Genomic DNA, 14,229 nt, shown 5'->3' on the forward strand with positions numbered 1-14,229 from the left:
AATAGTAGGTATATGGGGAATCAGGTGATGTGCTCCGTTACAAAGCACTGTCCTAAGTGCTTCCGTAGGAGAGAGCACCATGGAAACAGACACAGGGGAAAAGTAGCCTGGACATGCAGAGTTCAGACCAGCATATCTTATGACAGTGGATAAGATGAGAGCGAGTTCTGAGTGAAGATTAAGAGTCAGATAGAGGGGAGAGTGGTCTGGAACAAAAGATACTCTAAAAGAAAGTGAACAGCATTATTAAATTTTTGTGTAGTGTGGGATGGAAAGAGAAGATAAAGAGTAAGCTAAAAAGTTTTCCAATGGCTAGAGCTTAAGTGACCTTGTATGCTTTACTAACTGGTTTGGATTTAACACTAAAGGCACCTGGAATCCAGAAGGGATTTCAGCTAGATTCTGATATGCTCACATATGCAGTTTTATAGATCACTTTGGGAGCATTTAAACCATAAATAGAAAGCAAAAACATCTCTAAGATCCCTTAGCTTTATAAGGGTTTTTATGTATTATAGGGGAAACTCAAGAGTTACAATTTTAGCTTGAGTAATGGTGGCTTTGGTTATGGTCAGTGGGCTTAATGATTAATGCAAGTAAAGGATTTGTTCCAGGAACTGAGTAAGTCTCAAGTCTTAAGGAGATCTGAGAGTGATCCACCTCTGTGCCCAGGGAACTGCAAACTGGGCCTTTGTGCTCCAAGGATGAAAGGTCCTCTGACTGTGATCCAATTAACTTTTTGACTATTTTCTGATTAACTCTGCCCTGAAATTGCAAAACCCTTACCTATGCTTTTCTTCCTCTTATAAAAAGGCTGGCTGGGGATACAACGTTGAGATGAATTTGGAATGTAACCCCCATCTCTCCAGATTGCCAGCCATCTGAATAAACTCCACATCAGGGGTCCCCAAACTACGGCCCTGCAGGCCGCATGCAGCCCCCTGAAGCCATTTATCTGGCCCCTGGTGCACTTCCGCAAGGGGCACCTCTTTCATTGGTGGTCAGTGAGAGGAGCATAGTTCCCATTAAAATATTGGTCAGTTTGTTGATTTAAATTTCCTTGTTCTTTATTTTAAATATTGTATTTGTTCCTGTTTTGTTTTTTTTTTTACTTTAAAATAAGATATTTGCAGTGTGCATAGGGATTTGTTCATAGTTTTTTTTTATAGTCCGGCCCTCCAATGGTCTAAGGGACAGTGAACTGGCCCCCTGTGTAAAAAGTTTGGGGACCCCTGCTCCACATAAAGATTCAATCCCTGTCTCGACTTATTTGGCTGAATTGATGACAGGCAGCACGAACTCCGATATTTCTAGATTCATGTGTATGCATTTAGTTCATTCACTTCAACACTCAAAGTTTATATTTCTTCCCTTTCCTCTTTCCATCCCACCCCATCACAATACATTAAGAATATTCTAAACCTACTTCTTAATGTCTGTTAGGTTTGGGTATGTATTCATGTTTAGAAATGTTGTCCTACCAGAAAACAGAAAAACATCATGGAGTTCCACTTCCTCTCAACCTTGCCAAATGAGATCAGCTTCTGCTAGTAGTTGTTCATTTCCCCTGGATGAAAAGCTGCCCTTCTCCCAGGAGCCTGTGATGACCATTCCAAGTTGAGTTCCGTGCCCGTGAGGTCCCCCAGAGTCCCAGCTGCTTAGGTTTCAGGGATCGGCACACATCAGTCTTTGTAGCAAGGCTTGTCCCGATGGGGTGTTAAAATAATGGCTATGTTTATATGTATATGTTCATGCTGCTTTACTATTATGTTTTCATGTTGCTGGCGCTGGTTATATTTTAAAATAATGCAATTTTGTTGTATTTTTTTCCCTGAAGCTATTTTAATCAAACATACAATTTGGAGAATCTAATAAATAAATAAATGCAGAGCCCTGGAGGAAATGTAGCAACTGATGATGGAATTTATCTCAATATTTAAATGAATTCACTGTGACTAAATATTTGTAGTTTAAAGACTAGCAACAGTACAGAGATAGAATATTTTTCCTCGTAAGGTAAAAAATTGGAAAAAGCAGGATTGAAAAAAATTGTATTTATACTGTTTTTGTTGAAATAGTCAGAATTTATTTTGTTTTATAAGAAATGTTAAAGCCCTCCTGAGAAAATAGCTAATAATGGTATTGCAAATATAATGAATTATTTAAATAGTAAGACCAATGTGGGGGGAAAAACTTTTTAAATTGTTTTAATAGAGTTTATACTTTGTCATTCATTGTAAAAAAAACTCTTTGAAAAGTAGAAAGCTCTATACATTGCATGTACCAAAAGCTTCCTGCACTTCTTTTAATCATCATGTGTCAGTCCTTGCTCGGTTCCCAGCTTCTCAATGAATCACTACATATTAATAATTCTTGCACCGATGTCAACGGTTTGTTCCAGATCTCCAGATACTCTACTCCTGTTCTGCTACTGAGAATTGGTTTGGCTGTATATCAATAGTTATTTCATTTACTAATAGGGTAAGAATACAACCTTGGCCTGCCTCTACCTGAGGTGCCATGTAACATTCCTCGAAGGATGTTAGGCTATCCTTGGTTTCTAGACATCCTAGGAGAGAGGTGCTTGTTGAAACCTACCATAGCCCTGGAGCTGCCTGGACAGAGCCTGTGGTGGGGTCAGTGGAGGTATACTGCACTATTGTCCCACATGTAATGTGGGATGGATTCCCCATGAGCTGCTGGCTCCTGAATGGTATTAAAATCTTTGCTGTAAACTGACAAGTCAAGCCTGGTTCTTCTTTCTTAAATTAATTTGTCCTCACCTCACTAAACCTTGAACTGCGTACAAGTAATTTAGATTTTAGATTCTATATCTCTTGCTTATTATTCTCACTCCCCCTACATTTCTCATATTCAACACATTTCCAATGGCATGGTTTTTTTTTTTTATGTGTTTTAACATATATTCTACCAAATTATTTTTATCCCCATATATTGCCCCCACTGGTGATTATCCTTACAAGACGTTGTATGGGGCTATCTAAACTATTTATTAGTACATAGGACATAATGGCAAATTTAAAAATGAAAGAGAGACAAGATTGAAAATTTTTAATGTTTATTATCTGGAATAGTTAAAAAAGTTGAAGAAAAGGAAATGGAAAATAATATGTAAATACCTAAGTACGAATTCAATTATAATAACAAGGAAATATTTTTAGTTTTAAAAACACATAGATGTGTAAATATTCAAAAAATATATTGAAGTTGGCCCTAGGTATTGAGGAAGCTCCATGGCCTTGCCACAGGTGCTAAAATAGTTCAGTTGCCGAGCAACAGAGCTGCAGCTCAGCCAGGCAGATAATCTCCTGGTAGGGTCTTGCCAGGTGGATCCTGATCAGGGCACATGTGGGAGTCTGTCTCTGCCTCCCCACTTCTCACTTACAATATATATATATAATACATATATACATATATATAGCAACAGAAGTTTTAATTCATTCTACTAATATTCCTTAATAAGTTAAAGTAGTAAAGTAAAAACTATGTAAGCATTGTTTTTAGTTCATTAAAATCTAAACTTTTGATATGTAGAACTACACCATGAGCATTTCATTTAGATTTTAATGTATGAAGGAAATGATGAAATTTTATATTATCTAAATATAAACTAACAGAATGTATTACAGTTGAATTGGCTAAAATTGAGAAATACGTTTTCTATTCATTGTTCAAATTAGGCAATCTCCTTAACAGATACTTTAGATATCAAATATTAAGTAAAGCAGATTTCAATGCTGATATTTTATATTTGAAATTTATTTCTTAGTGTAGCAATATGCCTAGTTCACTGTAGTCCTCAAATATTTATTGAAAATTTTTTTAAAAAAGATGACATTACTTAATTTGATACTTTTAAATAATATAGGACATTATTATATAGAAAATTTACATAAACATATATATAAAATATACTTGAGAGAGGACTAAAGTATAACATTTAACAATGATTACTGGTTTAATTCTTCTTTCATTGGTTTTTCTTTTTTCTCATTATTATTTTTAATTTTTAAAATATTTTATTGATTTTAGAGATAGAAGAAGAGGGAAAGAGAAAGAGAGAGAGAGAAACATTGGTTCTTTTGTTCCACTTATTTATGCATTCATTGGTTGATCTTGTATGAGCTCTGACCCAGTGTGATGTTCTAACCAACCTGATTACCTAGCTAGGGCTCTCCATTGTTGTTTTAGTTTTGTATTATAATAAGTTTGATGGTCTACGAAACAAGGGCATGTAAGATTATTCAAGACTTCAGCTCCTTTAGAACGTGTCCATAGTTGTTTCTTAAATAAGGAGTCAGCAAGCTGAGACCTGTACACCAATTCTGGTCCACTACCTGTTTTTATAAATAAAATTTTATTGGAATACAATCATAATCATTTGTAGATATAGAGTCTATAATTTTTGTTTGTTTGTTTGTGCTAATAGTGGAATTGGGTTGATGCATCAGGTAAAGCCTGAAATATTTACTCTTTGACCCACTACAGAAACTATTTGACAACTCTTGTGTAAAATTTTCTAAGTTCTGTTTCTGATTCAGAGAACATCTATGTAACTAAGTGTATACATATCAATAACAACAACATGCTGTGCCGAAAGATTCTGGTAGGAGTGAGTATTCCATGCATACAAGGTCATGGTAGTTTAGTGCATTATTTTAGGCAACAAAGTTATTTAGGGAAATCTTTTGGATGAAGATCAGGAGAATTTATTTTCCTTGAGAACCATAGTGTACAAATGGCAAGATAAGCTGAAATAAATTTTCTAACAAAAAGTGAATGAATTTGGTTAATACATTGTAGGAATATAATATCTAGTGAAAATTCAGTTGATACTTTCTTAAATAAGGAAACAAAGGCTAACAGTTCCAATAGTCTCAGAAAAAGCTAACTGCTATTTCTATAGAAAAAAGGTAGAGCTTTATCCTATTGCTTCAAAAAGCATGGGCTCTATTCAATTATTGAAAAGTGAATTAATTATTTTATAGATTACCCCTACCTTTTGTCTCTTTTCTGTTTGTTTATTGACAGTATTTTCTACTAAATGCCTGAAGCCTACCATTGCACTGATGATTAACTGCAGCTGGAGAATGAAGAAGCAGAATTTAAAGACAATGGGAATTAATCCACTCTTGCCACTATTGCTGAGCTTCAGTAAAACAGCAGAAAACATGCTGAGATTCTTCATTAAAATTAGGTATTCTTGTAACTTATTGACTTTAGTTATCAAGTATATCTTAGTAGAACAAGAACTGTTCTATTTAGGGTCCAGGCACATAATTATTGTCTTCTGTGAAAAGCTAAGTTTATCTAGGAATAAGTATGGACCTATTATTATTTTTCTGTGTAGTAAAGATATAAATAACAGGGGGCTTTCTTCTTTGTTTTAATGAGCCATTTTCTAATATTTTATTTTAAAATATTTATAATTATATTTGTCTGATTCTTTTTGGATTTTCCTAATAATCACATTGTTAGAAACATACATTCTCAGAAAAGTCTTTTCTTTCTTAAATTTTCTTTGCTCTTAATGTAAAAGTTTCTTTTTACAGCATTAAGGTTAAAATTACCTTTAAGGAGCTATTTTGTCCTGGAAAACAAAAAGAGGCTTCTTATGGATAAACTCCATTAATAATTAATATTGTTTTGATAACTCAGTATTAACATTTCTTAAGGAAAATAAATCATTCAGTGAAAGAATAAACTCAATTCGGACAATTTGTATCTCATTGAGAACAGATATTATACTTTTATAAAACTATATATTGAATACAGATTTGCTTTAAATTATATTTTATCAGAAAAATAATCTATATTTTTATTAAAAGAGCATAGTTTATTTTTAAAAACTTAGGACTGATGATTATATGATTTTGCTGAGTCTATAATATAATTTGCTAATATTCCCAAATTCAAAGAATAACTTATTCTCAATAAAATTGAATGACTGAGAAATAACAGCATTTTTTATTGCATTTTAGCAAAGATGAATTGAAAGTGTCCTTAGAATATTCTCAAATGGAAAAAACAGATGACTACATTGGACTGTGTACATATGTATTGTTATATGGTCAGGATTAAACTGTGTGACAAAAAAAAAATGTAGTGGCTCAACTGGGATGAGATATGACATAGACTGGAAGTCAAAAGATGCTGGTTTAAATTTTCATTGTCTCCATGCTTCAATGTGTAACCCAAGTCTTCAGCTACAAATAAAATGTTGATACCTCCACTTTTCTGAGTGCATTCAAACTCCCTAGGTAGGATATTATCTCTTTTTGTGTGGGAGTACTGTCAGATCTGATGAAATTTTCCACAAAGAACTTGGCATACTTATTTGAACCCAAAATTCCACCTGGAGATGTCTTTATGGACCCAAGTTCTCAGGCTCAACATCTCTAACACAAAACATGATGAGCACTTTCTAGGATGCAGCATAATGTTTTGTTACATAAAGATAATTTTATTGAGCTGAGCTCATTTACTTGTTTGTATGATAAAAGAACTGAAGTAAATGATTTTTCAATTTTCTTCCTGTTTCCTAAATTTTCTGAGTCTATGGGGTAAATTTTTTATGCAGACAAATATGTTATTTGAATGTCAGAAAAAAAATTTCTGTATGAAAATGCCCATAGTTATCCCAATGACAAAGCTTCAGAATCCAATTTATCAAGGAGAATCGTGGGAAGGAAAATAAAATAGAAATTTAAGAAAGGGAGTGAGACAGAGAGACTTACTGTGATTATTTAATGTAATAGCCCAGGTCCCTTCTAGTGCCCTATGGGAAATTTCACTAGTGCCTTGTAATATGTAGAAAACTCTTTTCTCTTTTTAAAAGAAAATTGAGTATGCATTGAGAACAAGGTAGTAATTATTTTGGAATCATATAAATGTTAATTCATAGAGAATTAGAAAAAAAAAAAGAGTAAACTCAATGACTGCAAAAGCTGACATCTAGATATAGGAATTAAGAGCAGACAACTTTAGTTTGAATCTCCAACTTGTATTCCTAGACAGATATTTTAACTTAATTCTTACTGTGAGGATTAAATGGAACAGCAAAGGTAAAGTGCCTGAAAATTAATGAATAACCAACATACGTTAGCTCTCCTTTTTCCCCTAATATTATCTCTAATGGAACCTACTCACTAACACTTTCCCTTAAATAATAGATACAAAAAGGATTTAAGCTTTTAAACAACTTAAACAAACAAAAAAACAAAATAATAAAGTATAAGGAAGACATTTTATTTTGTTGACTCTTAGGCTAAAGTTTCAAATATTTATTAGATAAATGAAAGAAATTATATTGTATCAAGAAAATGTACATGACTAGACCAGTAAGCCTAGGTCTTGTACCTCCTTGTGAAAATACACTCCAGGATTTGGAGGTAAAGTGAGGAAACAGATAAAAGTAAAAAGATAAATATGATAAAAATCAGAGTTGAATTCTGAGAGTAAAATATTATTTTTGGTCAAGAGATAGACTCTTTAACTCAATAATTATTTACTAACAATCACTATACATCAAATATTGTACTTGACTATGAAATTACAAAGATAAAGTATTTCTAGTTTTCTTCTTGAATTTGAGAACAAGAAGGTAGTGAGGCAAAAGAGTGAATGAATGAGTGATGAATGGATGAGGACAAAGCTTGAAAGAAATGTGGAAGTTCCTAAAGCAGAAGCAAAGTTAAATAGCAAGAGCAGCAGGGGAGCATGCATGGGTGTGCGTATTAATAATGTCCCACGATTAACTGCTTACTGGACTTGGGAACTTGTTAGAAACTGTCCACAATAAATCCAAATTGAAAGTCAATACATACTTAATTTTAAATATGCACTTAATTTATATTCACAATATAAGTAAGAGATCACATAGATTCCGGCATCACCCAGTCCATGCACTTGGTATAAGAGGCATAAACCTTCCCTTTTTAGACAGCCACGCAAAAGGTATTAAAGAACAATAACCATAAATCTTCACTTTCTTCAGAGTAAAGACAAATCCAATTTTTAAGGGATATTTTAGTCATATTAAGAATAAATTACAAAATCTAAGCCCTGGCTGGTTGGCTCAGTGGTAGAGCGTTGGCCTGGCGTGCGGAAGTCCCGGGTTGGATTCCCGGCCAGGGCACACAGGAGAAGCGCCCATCTGCTTCTCCACCCCTCCCCATCTCCTTCCTTTCTGTCTCTCTCTTCCTCTCCGCAGCCGAGGCTCCATTGGAGCAAAGATGGCCCGGGCGCTGGGGATGGCTCCTTGGCCTCTGCCCTAGGCGCTAGAGTGGCTCTGGTCGCGGCAGAGCGACGCCCGGGAGGGGCTGAGCGTCGCCCCCTGATGGGCGTGCCAGGTGGATCCCGGTCGGGCGCATGCGGGAGTCTGTCTGTCTCTCCCCATTTCTAGCTTCAGAAAAAATACAAAAAAAAAAAAAAAAAGAATAAATTACAAAATCTAGGCAAAATCTAGTCTAGAGAAAATCTGTTCCCTTCCACATCGAGTCCAGGCTGACATTAATAGGTGGATGTTTTCACCGAAATTTCTGGAGGGTATTTACCTGAGGGAATAGCTGTCAAATGATACTGAACAATTTTCATATATTTATTTTTGAAATGTTTATTCTTTGGTTGTAATATGGTTGAGACTGTTGTCAAAAAGTATAAGAATGAAAGTTTACATAATTCAAACAAATTAAACTGTCAACAATGAGATAAGGTTAATTGTATGTAATTGTATTTTATAAAAGTGACATGTATCCAGAGGTTGTTTTTTTTTATATTTCAGCCAGAGTTAAAGACTTATAAGAAGAAAACTAAACTCACATTTTAACTTTATTCTTGATGTCCATATAAGTAAAACCATCTTTTTACAAAACTGTTCAATACTTAAATAAATGGCCAGTGCTGAGGCTGTAGAGGAATATCCCTTATATCAAATTTTTGAGGGTCCCACTTCACTTATTTTTTCACTTAGAAAATTTACTTGCCCAGTAGATTTGTAAGTGGGTCACTTTAGAAATATGTTCCAATCAAAGGATTCAGAGCAAAAAAGAAACCAGAGCTAAATTAATGATAAACAGGCATTTAAACAAAGAAAGGAATCAATTTTCTGTAGATTGTCTTTTTATTCCACTGTTGCTAATATTGCATGTGCATACACACAAAAGTAATTTTGAAAATACAGCACTTTCTAAAGATAGTGTGTCCTTTTTGCCTAGTAGGGGAGTTTGGAAGTGAGAGGAAAGAGCAACACAACATTAAGAAGGAAAAGATGAGTACATATTAATCTAAGAAGGAACTTTTTCATTTATTAATAATACTGATGGTGGAAAAAGTGATGATTGCTATAGAAACTCATTTTTGAAAGTGGCTTCTGAGAAAATATGAATTGAACTTAAATTCTGAAATTTTCTGAAATGGAGATTATATATAGAATGTTTCATTTCCTGGTTTCTCCTACTCTCTTATTATTGAAAGTTAATTCAAGAATATTTCTACCCTTTTGAAAAGAATTTGAGTTGAGAAAGACTACTCCACCTGTAAAGCCAAGTGCAGAGTAGTATCTGGTGGATTTGATCAGTGTGACAGCCCGTCCTGGAACACAGGCTGGGACGCCCTGCTCTTTCCTCCCCAGCAGGTTGGGGACTGCATTACAGGACTAATTGCATCAGATTTGTACTTCACCTTGGCAATGGCCTCACTAACCCTGCATGTACAGTGATTTTTCTCTTTTCTGATCATCTTTAACAATTCTATGTATCATAGTTATTTTACAGCTCCAATGTCAGAATACATAATCAAAATAATGATGAATAAAAGTATTCAAGTGCCTTTTGAAATACTCTGGATTGTCTTGTACCAGTCATCTCAGATTGTTACTTTTTTCCAATCGTGTGCCTGCATGTTCCAATAACAGTATTTGATTAGGGAATCCTAGTAAAATTTATAATCTGATAGATATAATTTAGTTCAGGAAGTTCTCCTCATCCTTTGTTTGAAACATGTCCAAGAATTGTGTAGATTATCTGGATCATTTCTTTAGTGTATTACCATAATCATATAAAAATGCATGGCGCTCACATCGACAGTGTATCATTTACAGTGATATATTAGTGAAATTGAAGTGCTCTGAAGATGAGGCCATTAACATTAAATAGTCACTGATCCTATAATAATTCAAATCCAACAAACTCTTTAAAGAGCCTACAAGGGGTGTGCCACTCATTTGGATGCTTCTGAGGCTAAAGCAATTTCTGCAAAACTTCCTAATGTGCAATGAGCATTTTAACTTAGACATAAATAGACATAGAAGAGATGGATGGGATTTTAGTTCTGGGGTGAAAGTAAATTAACTTTGGGGCAATTTATCTGTTACTGCACATTATGGGGCAGTGCCAGCAGGCCACAGACGTACACCTCATGAGGAGTCTTAAAAGACATCTGTGGAGGAAGGAAAATGCAGTTTATATCCAAAACGTAATTTAGCAATGAAATGTCAACCACGTCCCAAATGAATGTCTCAAGTATACAAATAAAAAATATTTTGGAAAACTTTTTCTTTTTTCCTTCTAGATTAAAGGTAAGCAAAAAATGTTAGTTTATATATATCAGTGAACCAATTAAATTGAGAGAGAAAAGGGTATAAGAATAAGATAAAGAGAAGAGAAAAAGAGAAGATGGAATCATGTCAGGGAAAATACTTTAGAAACTTTCCGTTTTATAGGTTGTCAAATATTTACAAAAGTCAAATATATATCCTTCGAAAACACTTTGAAAATGATTCCTTTCTTATGATCACACAGTATATGCTTCCTCTAACACTGCTACTTAAATAAATCACTTTATTGGCTGGTTTGCATGCTAGATTTTTAAAATTGAACAGGGACCATGTTTTTCATCTGTTATCTATCTCTTTGGTCTAAGCACAGTACTTGCCACATAAGAAGTATTCTATAAATATTTATGAAATAAATGAAAGAATCAATAACATTCTACTTACAAATGTTACTGATAGTATAAATGTTTGAAGAGTTAAAAAAATTTCTATTGCTTTTCCAACATGGTTTCTAATTTATTAATTCATTCTTATTGTTGATCACATTTTGCAAAGTAACTCATTCAAATGACGTGGTCTAGCTGCCCATGGATATGCTGAAAGCCGTGGTCATGGTACCCTTTCTATCTTCTCCTGCTTTCCAGAAAGTGCATCAGTTACAATAATCCACCATTTAATAGGGGGTCATTTCAAACCCTAAGGAAACACATTTAGTGTGGGGAAGAAAAAAAAAAAAATATATATATATATATGCCTTGTTTTCTTTTCTTTCTTTTTTTTTTTCCTTTTGGAATAGATTTTTTCTGGGTATTTAGAAGTTGGAAGGAGGATTAAAGTGTTGGAAGAAAGCATCTAATAAAAATAGAAAGCAAAGACCACAGAAGAAGGTCAAAGTATAAGGTGGTATTAAGTTAAGAAATAAGAGAAAGGAAAGAGTGAAAGTAAAGATATCAGCAAATTATCTTACACAATTTCATGTATATATTTTTTTCTGATGAGCAATGTATGTTTTTAGATAATATTTTTTCTGAAATACTCCTAATATTATATAACAATTTAAAATGAGATTTCATAATTTACACAATTACTAACCTTCTTTGGTACAATTAATCTGCTTTTCATCACTGGAGTCTCCACAGTCATTGTCACCATCACAGGCCCAGTGGGCCGGGATACATCTACCACTGGAACATCTGAACTGCTTATCAAAGCAAGAGTGAACACAGCCAATTTCATCACTCCCGTCTCCACAGTCATCGTCTGGTAAGAAACACCAACACAAACATAATGAACACTTAGCCAGGAAGAAACATTTTCTTATGAGATAGCTGTTTTTCTGTTTGTTTTTTATACAGAGGTTTGGTTATTGTGGTTGTTGTTACTGAAAAAGGAATGCCACGTCTGCCATCAACATTTCCCACGAGCAGCAGGAGAATCTTTTTCTTTTCAGTATTGCTTCAGTTCTGTTCTTATATCAACTACTAAACTAAGAGCAAAATATCACTAACTTTGAATATTAAGGCTTAATTTCTACTCACTCAGAAATGACTAACCACTGACTGACTAAATCTATGCAGCAGGAAGCGGTTATGAAGTGGAAAGACGATGGTGACCGTAGGAATTTTGTGAAATGAAATAACTAGTAACCTAATTACTGTGGCAAATCATTATTTTGAATTCAATGTCGATCCTCCAGAATTTATAACTATGTCCTCCTTTCAGTCTCTCGTTCCTCAATATCCAACATGACAGCCACCGTGCACCCTTCCCCCACTGGCTTCTACGTGTGTATTTATACTGGGAAATTGTTGTACACTATCATAAGGAATGATTTATATTCTTCATTATAGCAATTGCAGAAAGAAAGGGAGAGGATTATGAAGTAAAAATAGATTATATTGAAATTAAGGACTGAGAACACATCGATTTATATCTAATTCATTTTATCATTATTTGACACAATTTAGCATAGTAAGACAATTGAGCATAAGAAAAAAAATGCCATGTGAACATAAAAAGCGAGGTGACAAAATTGAGACCATTTGGACAATTACATAACAATGGATAAAGCACTTTATCCTGGATTATAGAGAATTTTTCATAAATACTTTGGGGAACAGGAATTGTCCAAGTCATTTCCTCAATTGTTCCCTCATTATTTCAAGTCTGTAAACTTAGATCATGTCCAGCATAATGTCTAAAAACCCGTCCCTATCACAGCTCCCTGTGACTGATATTGAGCTCCATTATCCTTAATGTTAATCCCTGCCCACGTGCCAGCAGCCCTCTAACCACTGGTTCTGGCCATTTTGCTTGGCTCTGCAATGTTCTCTAAGAACCACCTCTGGAGGAAGCCAAGCAGTGCAGACAGCCAGACCCCGTCACATCCGTGCAGCTCAGGGGACGTTTGGTACTTGCCAGAATCGCAGTGCCATTTGCTGTTAATGCACCTTCCATTTTTGCATATAAACTGAGTTAGTGACTCACACGTTGGGAATTCTGCGAAAAATATAAAAATATCCAATAGGAAAGATGTTACTGACTGTGCTTGACTTAATTTGTATTTCACTTGCTAATTTAATCAGAGCTCTGATCCTGTCCTCCACAAAAGGCACAGAGGAAACATTAGATAAACACATATGGTGACAGTAACATTTTAAGCACATAAGATATACACATTTTTAATATCATTTACTTTTTGTTATTTTTATTACATTTATTGGGGTGATATTAGTTAATAAAATTCTATGTCTCAGGAACAATTCTATAATACATCATCTCTAGATTTTATCATGGGTTCACCATAGGCAAAGCCAACCTTTAATATCTTTTAAATGTGTACTTTTCAGTGATCGAAAGCCAAGGCGAATCATTTGATGAAGGACTGTTGGGATTCATTATACTGCAAGTTAAAGAAATAGATGTCTACTTCCTGCACCAGGGACTCAGCCTCCTCTCCAGAACTACAGCTGGATGAAACTCAGTGCTCTGGTACTTCAAAGTCATGTGTCCTATGGAAATGTTTTAGAAAGACAAAGGCCTTTTCTGAATACAGAGAGCCAAAGAAGGAAAGTTAGATCTAATTTAGCCTCTGAGAGATGTCAACATCACAACTTCAAAGTAAAAACAAAAGAAAAGCTACTCAATAAAAGTAGCTTAGTTGCTATTAGATAATTACAAAGATTAAATTTCATGCTTACTAAAGGCATATCTTGAATATATATTTTAGAATAAATTGAATTTTTTGAACACCAAAACCGTGATGAGAGCTGAAGTATGATTTAAAGACAGAAGTGAAAAGGAGGCACTCACTGATCTTAGAGATATGACTATCTCAAAGGCTAGCCATACAGCAACCCAGCGAGTATCCTGTCATATAAACAAGTATGCAAAAGAAAAGTGAAAGTCTTCATCGCAGGATTTAATCAATATTTCTTTTTTTTTTTTTTTTTTTTTCATTTTTCTGAAGCTGGAAACAGGGAGAGACAGTCAGACAGACTCCCGCATGCGCCCTACCGGGATCCACCCGGCACGCCCACCAGGAGCTACGCCACCAGGAGCTACGCTCTGCCCACCAGGGGGCGATGCTCTGCCCATCCTGGGCGTCGCCATGTTGCGACCAGAGCCACTCTAGCGCCTGAGGCAGAGGCCACAGA

General features: G+C 34.7%; 1 protein-coding gene across 1 annotated transcript in view; it reads right to left on the reverse strand.

Annotated features, from left to right (window-relative positions):
- LRP1B (LDL receptor related protein 1B) overlaps positions 1–14,229 on the reverse strand; it is a 2,108,848-nt gene that overhangs the window by 804,019 nt on the left and 1,290,600 nt on the right. Inside the window, exons 19-20 of the mRNA XM_066345498.1 lie at positions 12,992–13,072; positions 11,666–11,833 (exon numbers count right to left, since the gene is read on the reverse strand). Of these exons, the coding sequence (XP_066201595.1) occupies positions 11,666–11,833; positions 12,992–13,072 (249 nt within the window). The remainder of the gene's footprint in view (positions 1–11,665; positions 11,834–12,991; positions 13,073–14,229) is intronic.

Source organism: Saccopteryx leptura, chromosome 7, assembly GCF_036850995.1.
Source record: "Saccopteryx leptura isolate mSacLep1 chromosome 7, mSacLep1_pri_phased_curated, whole genome shotgun sequence".
Classification (NCBI taxonomy): domain Eukaryota; kingdom Metazoa; phylum Chordata; class Mammalia; order Chiroptera; family Emballonuridae; genus Saccopteryx; species Saccopteryx leptura.